This window comes from Microcaecilia unicolor, chromosome 9 (genome assembly GCF_901765095.1).
Source record: "Microcaecilia unicolor chromosome 9, aMicUni1.1, whole genome shotgun sequence".
Classification (NCBI taxonomy): Eukaryota; Metazoa; Chordata; class Amphibia; order Gymnophiona; family Siphonopidae; genus Microcaecilia; species Microcaecilia unicolor.
Window position 1 is genome coordinate 63064729 of NC_044039.1, and position 25760 is coordinate 63090488.

Below are 25760 nucleotides of genomic sequence, written 5' to 3' on the forward strand. Positions count from 1 at the left end.
TCGTGTACATTGTTTGTGTTAATATCTTCAAAATGAAGGTTGATGTCTCCTGCTATAAGAATATTTTGGGAGGACAGACAGGTATTTGATATGAAGTGTATCTGAGCATCTTGCCATTTAGCCGGGGGTCTGTAAAATAGGATTATGTTTAGTTGATCATGCAGGTTGGGGTGGTAGATTCTGACTGAGGCTATTTCGAGTTGGGGAAGGATAGATTCAGCTGTCGTTGTGACTGTGAATTGGGATTTATAAATTATAGCTATGCCTCCGCTTCTTTTTCCTTCTCTTGTCCAATGGGTAATTTTGCACCCTGGTGGGCAAAGCTCTAGGATTATTGGGTCTTTAGAGTCATGAATCCAAGTTTCATTGATGAGAAGGAAGTCATGGTGATCTGCCGTTATCCAGTCAGTTATCGTTGTGGTTTTTTTGATTATTGATCTAGCATTGGAGTAACCTATTTGTATTAATTGGTATTGCTCCCTTGGGTTCGGGTTTGTGGTGATTTTTATCTGTTGTCTGTTTTCTTGATGTGTGGGTTTGGTGTTTTCTTTTTTTTTATATCCCTTGTTGGTGTCTGTGGGTATTAGGTTTGTTGTGGTCTTTGTTGTTGTTTTGGGAGGGCATGATTTGTACGTGTGTGGTTTGTAGGTTGTGAGGTTGTTGTTATCTGTATCGTGGATTGTATGTACATGTATGAGTAGGATGAAACAGTAGATAGGAGTATTTTGCTGGGATTCATATCAGCATTTAAGACACTACAGCAATTTCTAAAGCAACAGTATATAGGATGTAAAGTACAATATGCGCGGTGCACCTGCGGCATGGTGTCTACAACTGGGTCCCTGTAAACAGTGCACAAAATATGGCAGTAGAATTTAGCAAGGTATCTACAACTGGGTCCCTTTAAAAGTGCACTAAAATATGGCAGCAGAATTTAGTTCAATATACACATTGCATTCAGAGCAGAGCAGCATCTAGTTCAATAAAGCAGTGCACTTATAAGCAGATTTCATTTGCAGTGAAAGTTCATGTAAACAGTGCTTTCAGAGCATAATGGCGTTTAGATCAATAGAGCCATGTACTTGGAAGCAGATCTCACTTGCAATGAAATGAGGTGATGCAAAGTCTCATATGCGGTGAACATTGTGTTCAGTCCTAATCGGAAATATTTAGATTGTTACTATAAGCGGTGCAATCAAGCGAAGCAGTTCAATTTAGGCAGTGTATTCGACAACAGTTCATGCAGATATCATGTGCCTTACGTTCATAAAAGTAGCTACTTGTATATCATTGTTGTACATGATGCAATTAGTGCAAAGTGGCTACTTCTCTTACCTTACAGTTAGAACAGTCAACTCATTTGTATTATATTCAAAACAGAGCAAAGCATCTACATTTAAATCATGGCTGAGGCGGTGCGATTAGATCAAAGCAACTATATCCAGTTCTTAAGTGGCAAGGAGGTTTGCTCAGACCTGCACGACTCCTGTGCTCTGGAACGTCCTTCTCCGGCTCCCGGTTCCCTGCACCGTCTCCCTTGCTCCGTATCGTCCTTCCTCGGCTACAGGTTCCCTGCACGTGTCAATCGCCGCGCTCTTCTCCTCCTCGCTCCCATCTGCACTGCCACCATCGACTCTCTCACCTCCCAGGCTTCTCGGTGATCCCACCCGTCGGCTGCCGCGTATTTCTCTGTCACACGCTTCCCAGTTATCGGTTGCACTACCTGGAGGCTGGACCTGGTCTGCAGCTTCGTCGCTTTTCTTTTAGGCGTGGCAGTTCGGAGCCGTGTATCCGATTGGATAATCAGCTGTAATGTCGATTGGTCTCGGCGGTCCTTCAGCTCGTTCCTCCGTTACGATCAGAACAGAACGAGATCTCCGGGCGCTGGGCTGGTAGGGCTGAGGCAGGATCAATTGAGGTGGTAGTCCTACTCACTCGTGGTACCCTACGATATCCCGGTGGGTCACTGCTTCAGCTTTCTGCCTCCTCCCTCAGCAGTCTCAACTACAGAGGGGACCTTCCACTTCCTCGCTAACAGCGGGCCACCCAGATCGCGGTCTTTGGTCGATTCTAACACCGATCAGAATGGAGCGAAATCGCTGGGCTGGTAGGCCTAAGGCAGGATCAATCTTTAGAGTTGTGCCCAGGTGGTAGCCTCGTGGGAGGGCCCGACTTGCTCGTAGTGCCCTACGATATCCCGGTGGGCCACTACTTCAGCTTTTGGCCTCCTCCCTCGGCGGTCCCCACTTCAAAGGAGATATTCCACCTCCTCGTTAACAGTAGGGCCACCCGGATCGCGGTCTTTGGTCGATCCTGGCGATTCTCAGCGGAGCTCCCGTTTAAGGAGTCCGATCAGGTCGCCATCTTCTTCAGCAATTTCTGCATCTCATGAAGTGTGTGATTCACTTCTGCCTTCTCCTCAGACAACTTTTCTACCAACAAAGTTGTCCTCTTCCATTCCTTCTGAACGGTTTCATTGGAAGCTTTTGGCAGAGTTACTTGTTCAGAGACCTGGGCCATCTCTTCTTTCTGGCACTGTAGTCTCTGAGCCAACACCTTTCTCTCTCACACTCTATTTTCTCCTCAGTGAACACCTGCTAGGTATCTCCTCGTGAGCTGTCCCTTTTCCATTTGCAACTCTTCTATGAGGAAGTTCTGTTGCTTGAGCTGGTCACATGACTGACCAAGCTCAGCTGAGTCCTCTCCCGTTGTACCTCTACATACTCTCTTGCGTCTTGTAACCCATGTAGTAGGTCATTTCCTTTCTCTCCAGCCTCTTTGTGAAAGATTTCTTCAGGGTCATTTGCTCCCTCACATGGGTGCCCCCTGGAGTCCTGCTCTCCAGGTTCTCTCTCAGGACTGTGACCACCTGTTCCTTTTCTTCAAGGATCTCCAGTAATCCCTCCTGTTCTGCTTCCATAACAGAATGGAGGGATTGCAATTCTTCATGTTCCAGTTTGCTAGCTTGAAACCAGGACTGCACCTCTGTGATTTGACCATGAAGAGTCGTCTTCTCGCAGGCCACGCGTGTATAGCTAGCGGCCTCTTGCAAATTCTCTGTCAGGACTTCAATCCACTGTTCTGCTTTTAAAAACATAATAACAAAAGCGCTGACACACTGGAACAGACAGATCCATCAAGCCCAGCATCCTGTTTTCAACAGTGGCCAATCCAGGTTACAAGTACCTGTCCAGATCCCAAAAGAGAAAAACAGATTTTATGCCATCTTAATAATGGCTTATGGACTTTTCTTTATGAAATTATTCAATCTTTTTTTAAACCCTGCTAAGCTAACTGATTTCTCTGGCAATGAATACATGTTGAGTGAAGAAATATTTTCTCCAGTTTGTTTAAAATGTACTGCTTAGTAGCGTCATTGCATGCCCCCTAGTCCTAGTATTTTTGGAGAGAGTAAACAAGCAATTAATATCTGCTCACTCCACTCAGTATTTTACAGACTTCTATCTTATGTTCCCTCAGCCATCTCTTGTTCCATCCCCTTTATCATTTTTGTCACCTTTCTCTGAACTTTTTCTAATTCTGCTTTATCTTTGTTGAGATGTGGTGACCAGAATTGGTGTTACATTGGACTGGCCACCATCTAGTCTTCCAGTACCATGCTTGATTTTAAAGATAAGTTATGAACAATAGTTCTTCAAGTTCCCAATTCACTGCTCTCACTTTGAGCTTGGTCTTGATCTTCTGACTCATTCTTACTCAAACATCTATGTTGACCTGCACGTTTATCAGCTGCACAAAGAGCTTCCTTCTCTTTTTGCAGCCTCCGGCATTTCTGTTGTGCCTCATCCAACAGCCTGGTGAGGTCTTCATTGTAGAGGCTGTGCCCAAAGCTCTCTACATTTTGTATCCTCATCAGAGGATTGCTGCTTCTGAACCTCTCTGATTCTCTTAGCTACCCCCTTGGTCTCTTTGCCAACTGCCTTCCTTAATTTCTCTGTACTTTTCTGGTGAGCCTGGCTTCTCTTCAGGCACGTCCCCTTCCCAGGGTCAGTAATTAGCAAATGAACTTATTGCAATATCATCCATTCAAAACAAATACTGAGGAAATTGCAATCTATTCAAAATACTTCTGTTCAATTGATATTCTTCTGGAAGAAAAATTATAGCATCTCAGTTTTATGTAAAATTGCATTGACTTTCTGTAGAAGCAAGGATCCAGTTTGTTTGTTTTTTTGTATGCTCTATAAAATAGTGTTCAGCTTTGCTCCATCTTATATGTATGCTCATTTTTAAATAATTTCAAGAAGACCCCTTAGAGAATGCGTAGTAATCCATTTAGCTTTCCTTCATCCAAAAGAAAAAAGAGATTTGAAAATTTCTGAGATCTTATTTGTTTTTCAGGCTGCTAAAATGGAGGATATACTTAATATCCTACGGATTTCTTATAACTATTTAGGCTTTAGAACATAGTAACATACATAGTAAATGACGGCAGATAAAGACCTGTATGGTCCATCCAGTCTGCCCAACAAGATAAACTCATTTTACATGGTATGTGATACTTTATATGTATACCCGAGTTTGATTTTTCCTTGCCTTTCTCAGGGCACAGACTGTAGAAGTCTGCCCAGAACTAAGTTCTGAAGCTAACGTCAAAGCCCCTTAAAATTTACACTCCAGCCCATCCCTATCTATTCAGTCAGGATCAGGGCATAGACTGTAGAAGTCTGCCCAGTTCCTGTTTTGTTTCCCAATTACCGGTGTCACCACCCAATCTCCGCTGAGATTCCATGGAACCATTCCTTCTAAACAGGATTCCTTTGTGTTTATCCCATGCATGTTTGAATTCCATTACCGTTTTCATCTCCACCACCTCCTGCGGGAAGGCATTCCAGGGGCATAGCCAGACAGCAGATTTTGGGTGGGCCTAGTCAAGACATGGGTGGGCACCAAGTGTTCCCCCCCCCCCCCCCCCCCCCAAAAGCAATGAGGCCAGTTTCAGCAGCTTAGGAAGCTTAGACTGCTGAAGTGCAAAGCAGTGTTTTCAGCACCATCAGGGGGAGGTCTTCAGCTGGCAGAGCTTGGGATCCCCACTAGCTATAGCATTAAATATGTGCTGCTGTTGGGTGGGCCTGAGCCCTAAGTGGATGGGCCTCGGCCCACCCAGGCCTACCTGTGGCTACGCCACTGAGGCATTCCACATATTCACCACCCTCTTTGTGAAAAAATAATTCCTGAGTCTGCCCCCTTCAACCTCAACCTCAATTCATGTCCTCTAGTTCTACCGCCTTCCCATCTCCGAAAAAGGTTCATTTGCAGATTAATACATTTCAAATATTGAACGTCTATATCACATCACCCCTGTTTCTCCTTTCCTCCAAGGTATACATGTTCAGGTCAGTAAGTGTCTCCTCGTATGGTTTGCAACACAAATCCTATACCATTTTTCTAGCTTTTCTTTGCACTGCTTCCAGTCTTTTTACATCTTTAGCAAGATACGGCCTCCAAAACTGAACACAATACTCCAAGTGGGGCCTCACAAACAACTTGTAGAGGGGCATCAACACTCCTTTCTTCTGCTGGTTATGCCCCTCTCTACACAGCCTAGCATCCTTCTGGCCACTGCCATCGCCTTGTCGCATTGCTTCTTCACCTTTAGATCCTAAACAAACACAAGAAAATGCAAGCTCTAGCTCTAAAACATTCACAGTAGCTCATGTGCAATTATATTTTTTGATAAAGAGAAAAGCCCTCAGAAACCTGTGGCCCTCGGTCTTAGGTTTAAAACACTGTTACTAAGTTTGTAATGTTGTATACAGTGTTTAGTTTCAAAAGCACAAGTAAGAGTTTTTGCCCTATGATAGAAACTAAACACTGTATACAACGTTACAAACTTAGTAACAGTGTTTTAAACCTAAGACCGAGTGTCACAGGTTTCTGAGGTCTTTTCTCTTTATCAAAAAATATAATTGCACATGAGCTACTGTGAATGTTTTAGAGCTAGAGCTTGTATTTTCTTGTATTAGTTTACCAGTGCTCCAGCTATTACTGCAATTGTGAGTAGTTTTCCATCCTAAACAGACACCCCAAGGTCTCTGTCCTGAGTCGAGCTTACTAATCTCTCCCCTCCTATCTGGTATCTTTCTTTTGGGTTGTTGCATACCAAGTAGGAGGATTTTGGCCTAGTGGTTAGGGTGGTGGACTTTGGTCCTGGGGAACTGAGGAACTGAGTTCGATTCCCGGCACAGGCAGCTCCTTGTGACTCTGGGCAAGTCACTTAACCCTCCATTGCCCCATGTAAGCCGCATTGAGCCTGCCATGAGTGGGAAAGCGCGGGGTACAAATGTAACAAAAAAAATAAGTACATCACTCTTGGCATTAAATTTTAACTCAATACTTATCTTAAATTGGGGTAGCTACTCGTTCTGGTTTCACATAACCTATGTATCAAACCTATCAGAAACCGTTTTTTATAGTTTTTTATGTATGTGCTGTTATGTCCAAAATCACCCGTATTTGTGTACAGCTTATATATTATAAATTAAATTAATAGTACTCAGTGATACGATACTACTCCAGCATGGGTTGCCAATAGTAATACTTGGTGTGCAACATCATAGCACTAGGGTCCTGCCTTCCTCCTCTTAACATACTGTGTTCATAATAACATGTTTAGATCTTAATATAACAACAGGTTATCATAGCACTTATCTTTTCAGGCAAACCTCCGGAGTTAGTATTGCAAGTGTTATGCTGTGTGTGACATCAGTGATTAAAAGCGTGTATTCAATCCTTCACCGTTCTCTTTGTTCATCTCATTTAGTTGTTCTATTCTATTGTTCTCAACACTAGCTGTGTTTCGCCCAATATTTGCGTCATCAGGAGAACATAGAGATCATTGGTTGAGAACCCGCTTCCAATCCACACAGTTCTCTGGGGTGGAGCATCAAACCTTGAGAAGGCTAGTCTCTTTTTGCTTCATCCTTCCCTTACATCAGTCCGAAATATTGGAATGTCCTACCGAAACAACTTAAGGAGCTCGCCGACCACCAACTGTTCAAGAAGTCCTTAAAGACGTTCTTATTTGTCAAGGCTTACTCCACTGGCAACTCCAGTGCTTAGCCTCTCCCACTTGCTGTCGCTTCACCCCTGTCATCTACCCTGTATTATCCCCTGTTCCTACCCCTCCTGTCACTTTCTGTTTCTGGGCCATCATTGTCCTGTTTTGTATCCTGATTTATTGTAAGCCACATTGCGCCTGCTCATGTGGGTAAATGTGGGGTAGAAATGTACTAAAATAAATATATATATAAAATGGTTTCTGATAGGTTTGATACATTAAATTTTAACTGCCAGACCCACGACCATTCTTCTAAGATTTGGAGATCCCTTCTCATCGCTTCTACTCCCTCCAAGGTATCCACTCTATTGGCTATTTTCGTGTCATCTGCAAAAAGGCACACTTTTCCTTCCAACTCTTCAGCAATATCTCCCACAAATATGTTAAACCGAATAGGCCCCAATACCGACTCCTGAGGAACTCCACTGCTCACCTTCCTTTCCTCCGAGCAGATTCCATTTACCACCACCCTCTGCCACCTGTCGGTCAACCATATTAAAACTCATCTTTTTCATAGATTTGTTTGAATATGGAATAAGTTTAACAAATCAAAATTATATCTTACTTATTTAAAGAATATTGTTGTATTTTTATTTCTGCTATGTAATTCCTAGAGATTGTTTTGGCTTCTTTGATTTCTAATCTGCTTAGAACTGTGAAGGTGTTAGCAGAATACAAATGTGTACAGTATGCAAAGGGATCGTATGTTTTTCAAGTTGAAGTGCAATGATTTATGCTTTGTAAAATCTGTTGGAAAGGCAAAAAACTGCTCTCTTGTTTTCAGTAGGTCAGAGTCCAGCAATAGTCCAATAAAAAAAATTAGTTTACTAGATTTGTTCCACTAGAGAGACATCCTGGATTTGTAAATGGGAGAGAGAAAATGCTGAGAGACTTCTGAAGTTTTGTGATTTTTTTTGCTGCTATTAATACATTTCAATGCAATATTTTATGTGTTGATGTTCATTTTGTAGCACATGGAAGATATATTAAGAACAACTCCCCTGAGGCTAAAAATTGTCTCCTGCTTAGTGGGTGGGCTGGGGAACATTTATCAGCATGTACCTAATCTGCAGATAAAGCAGGTTTAACATTTTATTAATAATGTATAAACCACTTCTAGGAAGGAGAGTGACTCCCTCTAGCCAGGGTCCTGTTGTGTGAAGAGGCCAATTTTTTTTCTGAAAAATGGTGAAAAATAATTACACCTACAGACATTTTGTGTGTGCTTATTTTCATCATTTTTGCCATTATCTTTATAAAAACATTTAGCTAAACAAAAGATCAAAGCGGTTTACAGTACTTAAAACTACACACAAAAAATTAGAAAAGAACTCCAATGTAAGAAAATAAAGTATTGAAATGTCCTCTTGAAATAACTCGCACAGGCTTCTGGGCTGCAACCCAGAAGCCTGTGCGAGTTATTTCAAGTGGACATTTCCCTTCCCTGTGGTATCTGAGGATGAACCCAGGACTGAGATGCTCGAGGTCCTTGACTATCCTTCACCACCTAAGGAATCGTCCACTGTTCCTTTGCACAGTGTCCTTAAAGAGACACTTCTGAAGAACTGGCTGAAGCCATTCAGTAATCCCACCATCCCCCATATCGGATTCACGGAGAACCTGAGTTGATGAAGTCGCAGTTACCTCACGACTCTATGGTTGTGGATTCTGCTCTCAAGAGAGCTAAGAGTTCTAGAGATTTTGCCTCGGCGCCCCCGGGACGAGAATCTAGAACTCGGGACTCTTTTGGGAGAAAGGCCTATCAGTCTTACCAGCTCTACACGAGCATCCACATGCGGAACAATGTCAAGCAGCTGGCGGACTTGGTCGACCAGCTCGCTCCGGGGCAGGCCAAGCCTTTTGAGGAGGTGGTCAGGCAGATGAAGGTGTGTCGTAAACTCCTGTCCAGGGGTGCTTATGACACTTTTGATGTTGCATCCAGAACCGCTGCCCATGGTATAGTGATGTGCAGACTCTCATGGCTGCGTGCCTCTGACCTGGACAATCGAGTCCAGCAGCGGCTTACGGATGTCCCTTGCTGGGGGGATAATATTTTTGGCGAGAAAGTCGAGCAGGTGGTCACACAGCTCCAGCAGCGGGGGTCACGTGATGCCTGCTACCTAAGCAGCAGCAAGCCGAAGAGGCTCCGCACCCTACCTGCTAATATCAGCAATTTGCGCAAAACTGGATAGCTTTGACCGGGAAGAAAGTGTTGGCGACTAAAGCAGGAACCACTAGGAGTCTGCAACAGGGTGGATAACCAAGGCATGCCCTCAAAAGCACATAAAAAGCCGTCGAACACCCCGAAGAGCAGCGTTCCTAAAATGGCGGACTCACACCACCAGACACCCGCAACCTTAACGCTCCCGCCGGAATGGACTCAGGAGATCTCTCGCTCGGTATCCGCTGCCCTGGCGGATAAGCTGAACAAGCTACAGTCGGCGGTCGACGAAATAAATGAAAAATTCGACTCGCATGCGGCTCGCATCAGCGAGGTGGAACAGCGAATCTCCGCGCTGGGGGACGAGGCGCGGAGTGCCGCTGTGCAGATGGCTGCTCTTCAGAAGGAGATGGAAGTCATGCGAGAGCGGGTGGAGGAGCAGGAAAACCGCTCTCGTAGAAATAACCTACGGGTCATAGGCCTACCAGAAACGGTAAAAGATCAGAGCCTTTATGATTTTTTCGCCAAATGGCTTCCAGAGCGGTTGGGGCTAGATGTCCAGGGAGGCCCCTACTGCTGCGACAGAGCGCATCGAGTTGGACCGAGGGGGGAGAATACCACCAGAACCCGCACAGCAATTGCACACTATACGAGCTGGCAGGCGAAAGAACGCATTTTGAAAGCGTCTAGAACAAGGGAGGCACTTGAATATGAAGGGCACCGGCTGTTGCTGTTTAATGATTACTCTGCCAGAGTGGCGCTCCTGCGGAAGGCCATGGCGCCCACGTGCTCCGCGCTTTATAAGCGAGGGGTAAAATTCGCCTTGCAATACCCGGCTAAATTACGAATCTGGCATGAGGGCAAGGTCCTGGTATTATCGGAGGTGGCAGAAGCGCAGGCTTTCCTGGAGACATACAATCAAGTAAGAAATCGGGCCCAACATGAGCCGGAACAGAGAGCGGAAGGGATATGAGAGAGCGGGAGAGGAGACCACCGAATTCAAATGTGCGGCTCCACTGGAGAATCGTGGACTTGGAGCTGAATGGTGGAACATTACTCAGATCTACACGTGAGAAGTTAAAAAGGAGTTTCTATTACTTAATTAACAATTAATGAAAGTAGACGGAGGTTGCTCGCAGGGAGTCAGTGACCGTGATATTATACGAGCGCTGGAGAAGAGAACAGTGGGCCCTACTGTGCTGCTCCGTCAGGACACTGAGGATTTGGAACTGAAGGGTAAAGCATTATTTCACTGTCCTGTGCTTGAGAGCTTGGAAAAGAGGGAGTCAGTGGGCAGACAGTATGGGACAGAGAAGATATGTCTGCACAGCACGTGTCCTGGTTAATAACATGCATATGTTGTTTAAATAATAACTGTTGAAAGTAGATGGAGAAGTAAAATAGTTGCATAGAGAAAGTTCATAGGTACTAATGTTTATAACATTCAGTTTTGCATTAATATTAGGATAACAGGGAGAGGCGGGGGGGTGGGGCATATGTCCTCTTTGGGCTGTGTTGGGTAGGTGAAGGATGAGGACAAACACTAGGGGGGAAGGGAAAGCGGAGGGGTGGGAGGGACAAGGGAGGAGGAGGTGGGATGGGAAATTGTATGGCAGTAAGGGTATGAATGTATTGGATGTGTGGGGGGGCGGGAGGATGGGGGGTTGGAGAAGGGCCCTGACCACTGAGATTGAGAGACATATGGGTCATCAGGGATATGTGGGGCGTAAGGTGAACAAATTGTGGAGGCAGCAGAAGTGCAGGAAATCCATCTGGGAGGATGGTACACACAGATTACGACCTTGCGGGTCCTGCTGGGAGGCTGGCAAGGTATGTTACATAGGGGCTCATTTTCAAAGCACTTAGCCTCCCAAAGTTCCATAGAAACCTATGGAACTTAGCCTCCCAAAGTGCTTTGAAAATATGCCTGATAGTGAATCAGATCATTAGGCACCTATGTATGGGGTATGGGTAGTTTGAAAATTATAACACTTAATGTGGATGGCCTGCATTCCCCCATCAAGCGAACTAAAATTCTTTCCTGGTTAAAAAAAGAAAAGGCTGACATTGCATATCTCCAAGAAACTCACCTTACAGCCTCAGAACATCAAAAGTTAAAGAGGGGATGGGTTGGAGAGATTGGATACTCAGCATACAACTCCAGACAGAGGGGGGTGGCTATCTTAATACACAAACAAATACCATTTCATTCTCATAAGGTGATTCAGGATAAGGAGGGGAGATATGTACTGGTTATGGGAGAGCTATGGGGACAACAACTTCTTTTTTGTAATATCTATGGGCCTAATGTATACTCCCATAAATTTTTCTCTGACCTGGTGGCGAGAGTAACAATTTATTCTGGCTATCAGATTGTAATGGGAGGGGATTTCAATATAGTAGCTGACCCCACTAATGACTGTAAACCTATAAAACCCAGGGTGAGGAATTGGGAGGACAGGGGAATTCCCTTCGTGGCATCTCAACTGGGGTTGGAGGATATATGGCGACTTCTGCACCCTCAAGATGGGGAGTATACATTTTATTCGCATCCACATAAGGTATATTCTAGACTGGACTATTTGTTGGTGGCACCTTCTCTAGTCCCAAAAATTGTGAACGCAGAAATAGTGGATAGTGTACTTAGTGACCATTTGGCGGTCGAGGTGGCGGTTTCCCTTGCTGCGGAACCGGGCGAGAGGGTGTGGCGGCTCTCCCCCTATCTTTACCAGGACAGGGAGTTCAGAGATTTTTTGCGACTCAAATGGCTGGACTATCAGGCACATAATAACACGCCAGAGGTTAATGCCAGCACGTATTGGGAAGCATCCAAAGCATTTATGAGGGGCCATATCATTGCATATGTAGCGGGGAAAAAGAAACAGAGAGAGGCAGATTTACTGCGGCTTTCCCAGGAGTACCATAACATAAGGAGGGCACATATACGGAATATAAATGACTCACACAAAGCACAACTAGCCCAACTTAAAAAACAGATTGATGATATTCTGCATAAGAGAGCCGAGAGGGATATATATTATCAGCGCTTCAAACTGTTTAAGTGGGGCAACAAGGCCGGAAAGCTACTAGCGAACTTGGTGAGACCCCCACGAAAACGACAATTAATTTCCTCCATAAAGAATGCTCGGGGGGAAGTATTTACTGCTGAACCCCAAATTATGCAGCAATTTGTTCAATATTATAGTGCCCTCTATAGGGAACGGGATTATGACGCAACCCAACATGCAGAGTTTTTTCGGGGGCTACAGCTACCACAATTGACGGGGGACCAAATGAGCTCCCTGAATGGGCCCATAACAGAGAAAGAGATACGGTTGGGTATAAAAATGCTAAAACTCACCAAAGCGCCAGGCCCAGACGGGTTTGGCCCCGAATATTACCGAATATTAAGCGACTTAGTAGCACCCCCACTAGAGGCCTGGTTTAATGGGATTGTGGGGGAGGGTTTAACCATACAGCAGAATGTGGCCCATATAGTGTTACTGCCAAAACCCGGCAAAGACCTGGAACAGGTGGGTTCCTATCGTCCAATATCTTTGCTAAACCAAGATGTTAAAATCCTGGCGGCTATATTGGCAAGGCGCCTTAACCAGGTATTGCCTACGTTGATCCACGAAGATCAGGTAGGCTTCGTGCCGGGCCGTCATGGTTCTATGAATATCATACGAGCATTGATGGCCATTCACAAGTTTCGGGGAGAAGGGGGGCTAGAAGTTATAGTCGGGCTTGACATGGAAAAAGCCTTTGATAGTATATCCTGGCCTTACCTGTTTGAAACTCTGGGCCGTTTCGGAATATCGGGTCCAGTAGTGTCTTGGATTGAAGCCCTATATAATGGCCCTTTGGCCCGATTGATGGTTAATGGGAAGCTTACTGAAAGGTTTTCTTTGGGTAGGGGTACTAGGCAGGGGTGCCCTCTTTCTCCGCTCCTCTTTCTGCTGGCAATTGAGCCACTGGCCATTAAGATCCGTAGTGCAGCACAGATAAGGGGACTTCGAGTACGGAATAAGGAGTTCCGGCTGAATTTATTTGCTGATGATATACTCTTGTACTTGGAGAATGGCCCCAGAGATCTGCCTAGAGCCCTGGAGCTAATAAGAGAGTTTGGAGATTTGTCAGGGCTGAGAGTGAACTGTGCTAAATCGGAGCTACTCCCATTGTCAGGAATAGGGGGGGACCCTGGGATGGAGGGGTTACCAATAACACCAGCTAAAGGAGTGATGAGATACCTGGGGGTCTTTCTTAGTACAGATACAAAGCTTTTCTATTAAAAAAATGTGGTTGACCAAATTGAAAAAATTAAGCAACTCTGTGACAAATGGAGAGACCTGCCACTCCCGTTGACGGGTAGAGTAGCATTGGTAAAAATGATCCTTCTGTCAAAAATCCTCTATCCCTTGCAAGCAGCCCCTATATGGGTGTTAAGAAAAGAAGAACGATTGTTTCGGTCCATTATCAGGAGGTTTATCTGGAGAGGAAAAGGGGCCAGGATAGGTTATGTTAAACTTTCTTTAAAAAAGGAGAGAGGGGGACTAGGCCTCCCAGATCTTCGAATGTATAATGTAGCAGCGCTGATGCGTTTCATTTATGAAGGGATAATAGATCAGCAGCGGTACTTGCCAGAGGGGGGGTTGGAATCTTGGCGTAGGCCTTGGTCATTTATCAACCTGATACACGGGACCCCTAGCGGGGATATTAATATTGCCAGTAGAAGGGAACTACTAGGGCCCATGCGGAGAGCTTGGGGGTGGTGGAGACGTCAGCAAAAAAAGACACCGGAAGCTTCACCCTTCGTGAGCCTAGTGGGTAATGAAGCGTTCCCACCGGGAATGGGCAGAACGGCGTTTACTATCTGGAGGGAGAATGGGTGTAGGATACTGGGGCAACTACTGGTAACTGACACTGATACCTTTCACACATTTGATAGGGTAAAGGAACAATGGGACTTGACAAATAAAAACCTGTTACAATATCTTCAAATTAGACACTACTGGTCCTCTCTAAGAATGAAATATGGGGAAGCGTGGACATGGGGACCATTAGATAGAATCCTTCTTAAAATCCCACATCAATGTAATGGGCTATCGACCTGGTATAAAGTGCTGAATGAAAACAGGCGGGAGGAGGAAATGAGGAAACTGATGGCCAAGTGGAATGTGGAGCTAGGCACTAGCTACACAGAACCAACATTTCAGAAGCTGTTTGTGACACTTTATGACATGGTTAAGGCAGCGGAACTGCAGGAAACGCAGTATAAGATTTTACATAGAGCATTTATATCTAAGGCAAAAGGGAAACAGATGGGACTTTGGGCAGATGACTGCTGTATTAAATGTCATGGGACGGAGGGGACGCTGCTGCACTCCTTTTTAGAATGCCCGGCCCTGACACTGTGGAATGAGGCCCTGCAGGTGCTTGATAGTGTTGTGCAGAGGACCCTGGAATGGGATTACGCAACTTTGCTGCTGGGAGAACAATCCCTTCTAATTCAACAGGGTCTAACACAACCATATAGAAGGCTGGTGTATGTTGTCCTTCTGTTGGTCAAGAAAACGATCTTACAGTTTTGGATTGCCGGGGAGGGGGCATTAGGAGAGGTATGGAAAGCTAAAATGAGGGAGGTTGGCACATTTGAAAGGCGACTTTACTCCAAGGCTAGTAAACCAGAGACCCGGAAATATGCCATGCTGTGGGAGGAGTGTTTACATATGCTCGTCTGAAGACAGGGAGGGGGTCGGGAGGAGGAGTGTGTAGGGATGAGAGTGGGGGAGGGGGGGACGGTGTGAAAGTTGAGAAGTGGATTGGTTTGTTTGTGGGAGTGCAAGGGTGTATGGCTGAAGGGGATTAATAAAATAAAATGCAATGCGGGTTGTGTTGGACACTTTAGACTGACATGGATGTAGATTATAATTACAATTTGGAACCTGTAGATTGTATACTGAGCCTTATTATGTATACTTTGTGCATACAGCCTGTCATTGTATGAATAAAAATATATTTAAAAAAAAAACACAGCTCCAGCAGCAGGAAACTACTATGGACAATCTCTCCTGCTGGGCGCCTTCAGCTTCTACCTCATCAGGTAGATGATTTTTCCGGGGAACGAGGAATGCTCCCTATGCCTACAATAAGCGTAGATACAGTCCTCCTTCCCGACAGCCTTCTCAAGCTCAGCCCCAGCGTGCTCGTTCTCGTCAACAGCATGCGCCCAGACAGGCCCCTGCAGCTCTCCAGCAAAAGCAAGGGACGGGCTTTTGACTGGCTCCAGCTGAGCATAGCCGCTATCAAAGTGTCCGTGCTGGACGATTTATCAGTCGGAGGGAGGTTAACATTTTTTCACCAAAGGTGGCCTCTTGTAACCTCCGATCGGTGGGTTCTTCAAATAGTCCGGTTAGGATACTCCCTCAATTTGATCTCCACACCTCCAAATTGCCCACCGGGAGCTCAGTCCTTCAGCTTCCAGCACAGGCAGGTACTTGCAGAGGAACTCTCCGCCCTTCTCAGCGCCAATGCGGTCGAGCCCATTCCACCAGGGCAAGAAGGGCTGGAATTCTATTCCAGGTACTTCCTTGTGCAAAAGAAAACAAGGGGAATGCATCCCATCCTAGACCTAAGGGCCTTGAACAAATACCTGGTCCGAGAGAAGTTCAGGATGGTTTCCCTGGGCACCCTTCTTCCCATGATTCAGGAGAACGATTGGCTATGCTCTCTGGACTTAAAGGATGCTTATACTCACGTCCCGATACTTTCAGGCCACAGGAAGTATTTTTGATTCCGTCTGGGAACGCAGCACTTCCAGTATTGTGTGCTGCCCTTTTGTCTGGCGTCTGCGCCCAGGGTCTTTACAAAATGCCTGGCAGTAGTTGCAGCGTTGCTACACAGACTGGGAGTGCGTGTGTTCCCTTATCTCGATGATTGGCTGGTGAAGAACACCTCAGAGGTAGGAGCTCTACAGTCCATGCAGATGACTATTCAACTGCTGGAACTACTCGGGTTTGTTATAAATTACCCCAAGTCCCATCTTTTACCTGTTCAAAGACTGGAATTTGTAGGAACTCTGCCGGATTCACAGACGGCTCGTATGTTCTCCGGGCGATTGTGGTGCTGGCCGAGGTGTTTCTGTTTGGTGGGTGGGCCTGGAGAGAAAGTGGCTGGGCGGATGGAGGGAGGGGAGCGGCAGCGACCTGGGGGAGCAGTGGCTGCGGCGACCTTAGGGGGGTGGAGGGGGGAGCGGTGGGGACCTCGGGGGGTGGAGGGGTGAGCGGCAGTGACCTCGGGGGCGTGGCGGGCGGGGATAGAGAGAGAAGTCTAGATAGAAACTGGCTGCAGAAAGATATACGTCGTACCGCTGTTACAGCCTCTAACAGCGTTGGAAAAGATCTGTGACGTGCCGCACATGTACAGAACTAGGAATATATTTAATTTTAGTTGTAAGCAGAGTTTTTTTCCTTTTAAACACCTGTTTTTAATTCAATGCTAGAAACTTAATTATCAGTGTCTCTGTCATGCTTACTTAGCAACATTCTTTTGTAAATAACTTTGTCTTCAATTAAATGATAAACTGGTTTTCCCAATCTGGCTGTCTCTTTGTGTGAGCTTTGAAATCCAGCACTACTGATAAGGATTAACCTTTTGTTCTTATCCTGAAGCAGTTAACTGCTGACCTGGCCCTATTTTGCCTCATCAAAGAAAACAAAAAAACAAACACCAGTGAAAGACCAGTTTCCTAGGTTTGTCTTAGTTTTATTTCTTTTGGCTTAAATCTCATCAGTGTTTTCTTTTGTATACAATTCTATTTCACTGCTTTATTTTGTGTATTCTAGATAACAATTTTATTTTTCTGCTACGAATTTTATGCACTATAACAAAAGATTTCTTTTCTGCATTCTCTAGTAGATATGTTAACTACTTATATTCTGTCTCAGCCCAATACTGTATTTCAATAGTATGATCTAATTTACAACCTTTTATCGTCTCTGTCTTGTCTTTTCCCAGGAAAATGCCAGACAGAAGGGGGGATGGTAGCAAAGCATTGTAAATCAACATTTTAAATCATTTGTTAAAAAGCCCCTGAAAAAATAATATCCACTCAACATGCATGCAGTTAACCTGCCAAACAATAGTAGCACAAATTCCTGTCATTCAGTCAGCAAGAACCCTATCTATGAATAGGCTGCAGTACAAATATTACCCTGGGCCCTAGACCACCAACACACCTACTACTGGTAAAGCAGAACAAGTGGGACTGTTACAGATTTTTACATAGAAACTACATCCAAAGAGATTATCGTACCTCAGTCATATGCAAGTCAGAGAAAGACCCCCTACCAAAGGGATCAAAAATAGAAATAAGAAGACAAAATTTTAACTGGGAGCACCAAGAAATCAAACTTGCTATGTACCACAACATAAAGAAATAAAAACAGAAATGTATTTTCTCTTGCACTGAACAAAATACAGACACATCTGTGATGCACAGTTCCCAAAGCTAGCATATTATTCCAGTTAATACATTCAAAATAAAATAGTTTATTTCTACCTTTGCTGTCTGGACATTTTCCAATCATGGTGCTCCCAGTCTTCTTCTTTCCTGTCTTGCTTTTGTTAACTCTTTTTCCATCTGTTGCTATATATTTGTTCATTCTCCTCTCTGTCTTCTTTCATTCCTTCACTACAATTGTTTCAGACACATTGATGTTTCCCTTTGAGCCCTTTCCTCCCTTTCTTTCCTGCCTTTGTCCACTCAGATTCCACCCTCTTTATCACCCTGTAGTCCTCCATCTCCTTTCTACTTTTCACCCAATTGTCAACTTTTCATCTCCTCCTCTTACCTCCCTTCCCAGCCCATCTCTTTGCTCTTCCATTTCCCATTTCACTTGTTCTCCGGCCTCTTATTCCCTCTGTTTTTCGTAGTATTTTTTTTCACCCATTACCACATTTCTACCTCTGTACTCACCTTGACACCCCAAAGTAGGGTTACCATATGGCTACGGAAAAAGGAGGACAGATTGATCCAGTCTGGGTTTTACTTCCATTGCTTTCAGTGGAAGCAAAACCCAGACTGGATCAACGTGTCCTCCTTTTTCTGGAGCCATATGGTAACCCTACAACAGTGTGTTCCAGCATCTCCTCTCTTCCCACCCCATCCTTGTAGCCCAGCATCTCCTCTCTCCCCTTATTCCCCCTCCCCAAGGGAGGCAGCCACACAAACCCCGGCAGTCTTCCATAATTTGTTCATGGCTGCAAAGGAAACTGGAGAGTCATGGGATTGGAGGCAGTGTATTATTATGGATTAAGAGCTGGTTTAAGGATAGGAAGCAGAGAGTAGGGTTGAATGGCCATTATTCTCGATGGAGAAGGGTAGTTAGTGGGGTCCCTCAGGGGTCTGTGCTGGGACCGCTGCTTTTTAACATATTTATAAATGACCTTGAGATGGGAGTAACTAGTGAGGTAATTAAATTCGCAGATGTCACAAAGTTATCCAGGGTCGTCTCGTCGCGGGAGGAGTGTGAAAAACTACAAGAAGACCTCGTGAGACTGAGGGATTGGGCGTCCAAATGGCAGATGAAGTTCAATGTTGACAAGTGCAAGGTGATGCATGTGGGAAGGAGGAACCCGAATTACAGCTATGTTATGCAAGGTTCCGCGTTAGGAGTTACGGACCAAGAAAGGGATCTGGGAGTCATCGTGGATAGGACGTTGAAATCTTCAGCTCAATGTGCTGTGGCGGCTAAGAAGGCGAACAGAATGTTGAGTATTATTAGAAAAGGGATGGAAAACAAGCATGAGGATGTTATAATGCCATTATATCACTCCATGGTGCGACCGCACCTGGAGTATTGTGTTCAGTTCTGGTTGCCTCATCTCAAAAAAGATATAAAGGAATTGGAGAAGATGCAGAGAAGGGTGACAAAAATGACAAAAGGGATGGGACGACTACCCTATGAGGAGAGGTTGAGACGGCTAGGACTCTTTAGCCTGGAGAGAAGGCGGCCGAGGGGTGATATGATAGAGGTTTACAAAATAATGAGCGGGATAGAGCGGACAGATGTGAAGTGTTTGTTTACGCTTTCTAACAATAATAGAACAAGGGGACACAAGATGAAATTAGAATGTGGTAGGTTTAAAACAAATCGGAGAATGTTTTTCTTTACTCAGCGTGTAGTTAGACTCTGGAACTCATTGCCGGAGAAGGTAGTGATGGCATCTGGCCTTGCTGAGTTTAAAGGGGGTCTGGACAGATTTCTGAAGGAAAAGTCCATTGATCGTAAATGGGTTTTTTGCCAGGTTTTTGGGGCCTGGATTGGCCGCTGTCGGAGACAGAGTGCTGGGCTTTATGGGCCTTTGGTCTTTTCCCAGCATGGCTGTGCTTACTTGCCTTCCTCAGATTGTAGCAACATGGGGCACTTAATTTGATTTCAGTTCCAGTGTGCTCTGCAGTCTAGAAGTGAAAGCTTATTAAGCATCGCTTGCTGCCACATGGGAAAGGACTGTAGCCAAGAACCAATTAAGAAAGACTGCTGGGGATTATGTGGCTGGATCTCCTGCCGCTGCTCTTCCTACTGCTGCTGCCCTGGGACATACCTTTTAGGTCCTCACCACTATGTCACAACACTTCAGTTGAAAACCGAGATAAGACCAAAGCTATCATTTTATCTCACACACCTCTGCCAATCCCACTCAGTATTGCTGGCACAACCATTAATACAGTACACTCACTTAAAATCCTTGGGGTTGTTCTTGATGACCAGTTGAGCTTCCACCACATAACTCATATCAACAGTCATGCAAAAATACTTTTGCAAATTGAAACAAATTTGCTCTATTAGACCATTCTTGGACCAAGCTGCTCTGCAGAAAGTACTCTATTCATGGTTCTGGGACACCTAGACCATTGCAACCCACTATTCTCTGGTTTTCAAATAAGGGAGATGAAAAGACTACAAATTGATCAAAAAAATAGTGGATAACTTATCTCAGGAGCTAAGAAATATGATCATGTCATTCTGTTACTTAAAAGCAAACACTGGCTGCTAATCTGCATGTAGATTCCTTACAAAATTATAACCTTGGTGTATAAAATTTATACATCAGGTATATTCCCAACGAGCCTGAGATGAAGAAGGAAGAACTTGATTTTAGAGCAAGGTGCTTATGTAGCATGTCAAAACATGTACCTTTATAAAATAGGTTTCTAGAATCAGTCCCAGTTGCATGCAGATGCCCATGCAAATATTTACACCTGCTCTAAAAAGTATAAATACGCTTGTACTCTACATGTAAATGTTCGTTAATGATTTGATGAATCACCAAATCCTGGGAAATCCCATATCTAAGTGATTTACAAAATTTCATAAATATATAAAAAGAAACTAAAACAGAACGCCATTGAGTGACAGGACAGATCCCAGATCTGGACACACCGAAAACTAACTTTGGAAAGCTACAGAGGAAAGCAGAGGCAACTAAAGCTTAACAAAAACTACAACTAACTGTTGTTGCTGAAAAGTTCACCAGAACTAACAAATATTAAAAGTTACAGCGAAAAGATGGATCTTGATTTTTTTTCTGAAAGGATTGCTTGGCTCACAAGCAGGGGCATAGCCAGACACCCAATTTTGAGTGGGCCTGCACCCAAGATAGGTGGGCAGAAGAACGCCGCCTTGTCCCACAAGTGATTTGGTCTCTCCCTCTCTCGCCTCCATGCCATATGGTCTCTCAAATATCCCCCCTCCCCTGCATACCTTTTAAATAGCAGATTTTCAGTGGCATCAAATAATACAGACTGCTCATGTTGGACTCACAGCCTTCCCTCTGATGCAACTTCCTGTTTCCGCATAGACGGGAATACACCAGAGGGAAGGCTGTGGGTCCGGTGTGAGCAGTATGTATCAGTCGCTGCTCACTGCAGGAGGAGAACTGCTATTTATAAGGTAAGCAGGAGGAACAGTTGTTGGGAGTTTTCAGCTGGTGGGGCTTGGGGATCTCTGCCAGCCACATCATATGTATGCAGTTACTGGGTGGGCCTGGGCCCATCCTTGGCTACGCCTCTGCTCACAAGTATAGAGGTAAATTATTCCGGAGGCAAGGGGAAAGGGAGAAAAAGGCAGAGGCTCTCATATATTCCCGAGCGTGAGATGGAGAAGGAAGAACCAGTCTGTGATCATTGAGAGATCGCAACAGTTGCGAATGGAATAAGGAATTGTAAAACAAGATAAGTAATCTGGGATGCACATGTATGTTGCAATATCATCTATGTACTGCTCAAACTTTGCACCTGGGAATACTTAATATACAAATTGCTTAAAAGTCAGTGTAGGGGGATCCAAGATGGCGACCTGAAGGGAGCACGTAGAAGCTGTCTCTGAACCCAGACACAACTTTTTCAAATTTTTTTTTCCTTTTCAAACACTTTTACCTTATAATGCCTAAACGGAGAGGCAGGCAAAGACCAGGTCCTGTGGCAGCCTCCTCTTCCGCGACTGGGATGATGGACCGCTTTGTCGTTGTTGCGGGACAGCAGAAAGGCTGTGAAGTCTCACTGCCGGAGGAGATGGAGAAAGGAGAAACGTCCCTCCTGCTTGAGACCGACAACTTTCTCAGCCCGGAGTTCAGAGAACCGCCGCCTATGCCTGCAGTCGAGCAGGAAGTCTCACACCCTCCGAAGTGGGAGCAGTGATCCCTGCATCAGGCCAGACTCCTGCAATCGATTGCAGATCACCCTGATGGGGGAGAATGTTAACCAGCATGGCGATGGCGTTTCGGTGGGGAGAACTGCCGGGAAGGAGGAGGCTGCTTCGGTGGAATCTGAGAACATTCCTTCAGTCCTGAGTAAGTCTTCATTATTTCCTAAACCCTCAGCAATCACATTGGAAACAATTTGGGATGCCCTTTTAACTTTGGAAACTTCCCTGTCTCAAAAAATGGTGATATTATCCCAGACCTCACAAATTCCTAAAGAAACTATGTTAAATATGGAGAAACAAATTAAAACTGTTGAAGAAACATCTGAGAAAAATACTATAGCTAATAGAATCACTACAAACGGTCCAAGCAAATATTATAAAGGAAAATAAATGGTTACAAAGAAAAATTGAGAATTTGGAAAACCAACAGAGGTCAAAAACTTTGAGGGTTATAAACTTTCCAAAACAAGAAATGGTCGCACCGTTACTGACATTTAAAAAGTATATGTTTGAAATATTAAAAGTTTCAGAACAATTGCACCCCACTGTACAACAACTGGGAGGATTATTTTGGTTGTATTATCCCTGTAAATGTGTTGTGAAACTTAGTGAAATATATATTTTTTGAACAAATACATTTGAAAACTCTTAGATTCTAAGAAAGCAGTTACTCCACCTCTGAGCTCCGAAATGGTAATTATAACTACACCTCAACTGTAATTAAATATCTCGTAAATATCCCTTCATAGTCTCCGATATTGAATTGAAAAAGTATATATATTTTTCCTTATGTATTGTGCTTGGTATCTCTCCTAATTTGTGGACTAACGAAGACGATTATAAATTGTGTTCTTTAATAGATAAATATGTATCTTTTTTTTTTTTTTCCTTTTTTCTTTTTAAAAGAATTGTGAATATAATCTTATCTGTACAAGATTTGTTCTTGGTATTGTAAACAAGAAATATATAAATAAAGAATTTTTAAAAAAGTCATTGTAATTTCCTTAAATACTTGTGTATGTAGCCGCACAGTTTTATAAAAGCTCTTCTCTACTTGTAAAACTGGTTTTTCCACATAGAAACTGTTTATATAAAATTACCCCCAGAATATCTATTTTAATCCCTGATCCCTTTAAAATCCCAATTACAATATCAAAGCAATTGTGGTAACTTTTCTAACAAAGTGTTTAACTTGGATTAAATATTGCTTTCTTTGTCTTCTCTTTTATGGAGGTTCTGTTTACTACTACATAAAAATTGTTTTTTGTTACTGTATGCACATTTATATGCATATCACCAGGGTAATTTTGTAAAAGCCCATATATGTGTGTAGAACAGAGTTTTATGTTCAAAAAAGTGTTTTAAATTCCCCTCATGGCTTGGAATAATTGTTGATCATTACCTGCTGCGTATTCATACTGAACAATGGATTGTTTCCAAGGTACATTGGTAAAGAACAAAGGATTAATTTTCATCTCTCCCTCCTGCCATAGGTACACAATTTGGTGGCGATTGAGTTAGCTTATATCAACACCAAGCATCCAGACTTTGCTGATGCCTGTGGTCTCATGAACAACAATATAGAGGTAAAAAGAAATACAGCCCATGCAGAAGGAACGCAGTAGAGCTGGCTCAGTGTGCTAGTTCTATCATGAAACTAAATTTTAAAAATTCCCGCTGGTTTGCTGTATGCAGTGAACATGCAGATTACTGCTGTGTTAAAAATGCTGATCACTGCTCAGGCACTGACAGGAAGGGTGACCTTAAAAAAAAAAAAAAAAAAAAAAAAGACCAGCGGGTCTGCACAAAGTAACATAGTAAATCATAGTAAACACAGTCCATCCAGTCTGCCCAACAAGATAAACTCATTTTACATGGTATGTGATACTTTATATGTATACCCGAGTTTGATTTCTCCTTGCCTTTCTCAGGGCACAGATGTAGAAGTCTGCCCAGAACTGTTCTTGTACTAAGTTCTGAAGCTAACATCGAGGTCGATCTTCTTTCCTCCCCTAACCTGACATCACTGCCAGAAGCCCAGGTAGTCTAGTGGTCCCCTCCTTCCTTCCTTTTTTCCAATCTGACTACCCTCCCGTCTTCAATTTATAAGAAACAAATCCCACCTCCACCCTCCAACATTACACATCCCTGGGAATCTAGTGACAACCCTTCTTCCTCCCAACTTGTCCCCTAGTCTCTGATTTAGGGGAAAAAAGGAATTGCTAGTGTCTAGTGGCCCCTGAGCCCCACCGGACCCGTATCTCAAAAGAGGGAGGAGCGATGCCCACTCACTTCTGCCTCCAGTGCTGCCATCTTGAAAAATGGCAGCTCCTGGCCCCATGTGGTGCAATCCTGGGATGCACCGGGTGGGGTCAGTCTGCTATATAAGGGAATTTTTCCAATAAGGTGTCATCAGAGGCAGGAGCAAGTAGGCATCGATCCTGCCTCTTTTGAGGTCTGGGGGAGGCTTAGGGAGGAGTCGGGGTGACCATAGACACCAAGGATTTTTTTTCCTAATCCGGAGACCAGGGAGTCAGGTCGAGAGGAGAGAGGGGAGCCATTAAACTAGGGATGTGTAATGTTGGGGGACAAGATGAGTTGGAGAAATGACAGGGAGGGGGCCACTAGGCTACTGGAGCTTTTTGATTATGTTGAGGGGGGTGGTATGTGAAGGGGTTGGATAGGTTTGGCGTGGATGGAGGGGCTCTAAATTACCAAGGAACAATGTAGAAAACTACCGGGAACAGGGTGTTTTTGCCGGGTCCTCCCCCTAACCCTTTGATGCCACCTCAGACCGGGCAGCAAATTTCTTGTGCTGCAAACATCAGTGCAAAGGCACTTTAATATGCTATGCTATGCACTGATAAGCAAGTTTGGTTGCTAAATCTCTTTCTACATCTTGTGGCACATAGAATAGACTGCTCATTAACTGCGTGCTGCAGCCTACAGCAGCTTTTTGCATGTGCCCCTCTGTTTCTGAGGGAATTGAAAGTGTTTTTGCCATTGTTTTGGGGCAGATGGCAGCATGTTTGAGCCTGGAAGGGAGAGGTACTATGATTCTAATTGACTATTTTACAGAACTCCGTGAAAGTCCATTTCTGATTTTCCAGCTGATCCTTGCTCTACTTTTAATGTATAACAAGTAGGCATAGTATACAGTTAAAAGCCCAACTTTTAGAATTGCAACAGACTTTAAATGAAAAGATTCAGCAACAAGCCCAGAAAAATTATGCATATTACAGATATCAATTATATAAATATGCTAACAAAAATAGCAGGATGTTAGCAAGATTGTCAAAACCCAGACAAGGTCCATCTAAAATAGCTGCCCTGTATTCCGCTGATGGGACACTAGTGAATGAGGATGCCCAGATTAATAAAGTCATGCTCGAATTTTATAAACACCTATATTTGGAACCGAACCCGCCCCCGCTGGATAGTGAGATGTACTTCAGTGGCCAAGACGTAAGGCGAGTGGACCAGAGGAGCTTGGCTAAGTTAAATGCTCCCATTACAGAAGGAGAAGTGTCATGGGCAATACAGCAGAGTCCCTTGGGAAAGGCCCCAGGCCCAGATGGTTACAGGGGGAGTTTTATAAAATGATGAGGGAAGAAGTGGTGCCACCTTTGACAGAAATGTTTAATGTTCTAGCACGGGAGCAACAAATGCCGGCATCACTACGCCTGGCGCAGATCATAGTACTACCAAAGCCGGGAAGAGATGTAATGAAACCAGAATCATATAGACCGATTTCGTTGCTCAATTATGAAGCTAAGCTATATGCCAAGGTTTTAGCGAATCGACTCTCTAG

The 25760-nt window shown here is 44.2% G+C and overlaps 1 protein-coding gene across 7 annotated transcripts in view; it reads left to right on the plus strand.

Moving 5' to 3' along the window:
- The window catches only part of DNM1L (dynamin 1 like), an 817883-nt gene that overhangs the window by 602418 nt on the left and 189705 nt on the right, over positions 1 to 25760 (plus strand). For all 7 annotated transcript variants that reach the window (XM_030213773.1, XM_030213768.1, XM_030213772.1 and 4 more), the window contains one exon: positions 23443 to 23535. In XM_030213773.1, the coding sequence (XP_030069633.1) occupies positions 23443 to 23535 (93 nt within the window). The remainder of the gene's footprint in view (positions 1 to 23442; positions 23536 to 25760) is intronic.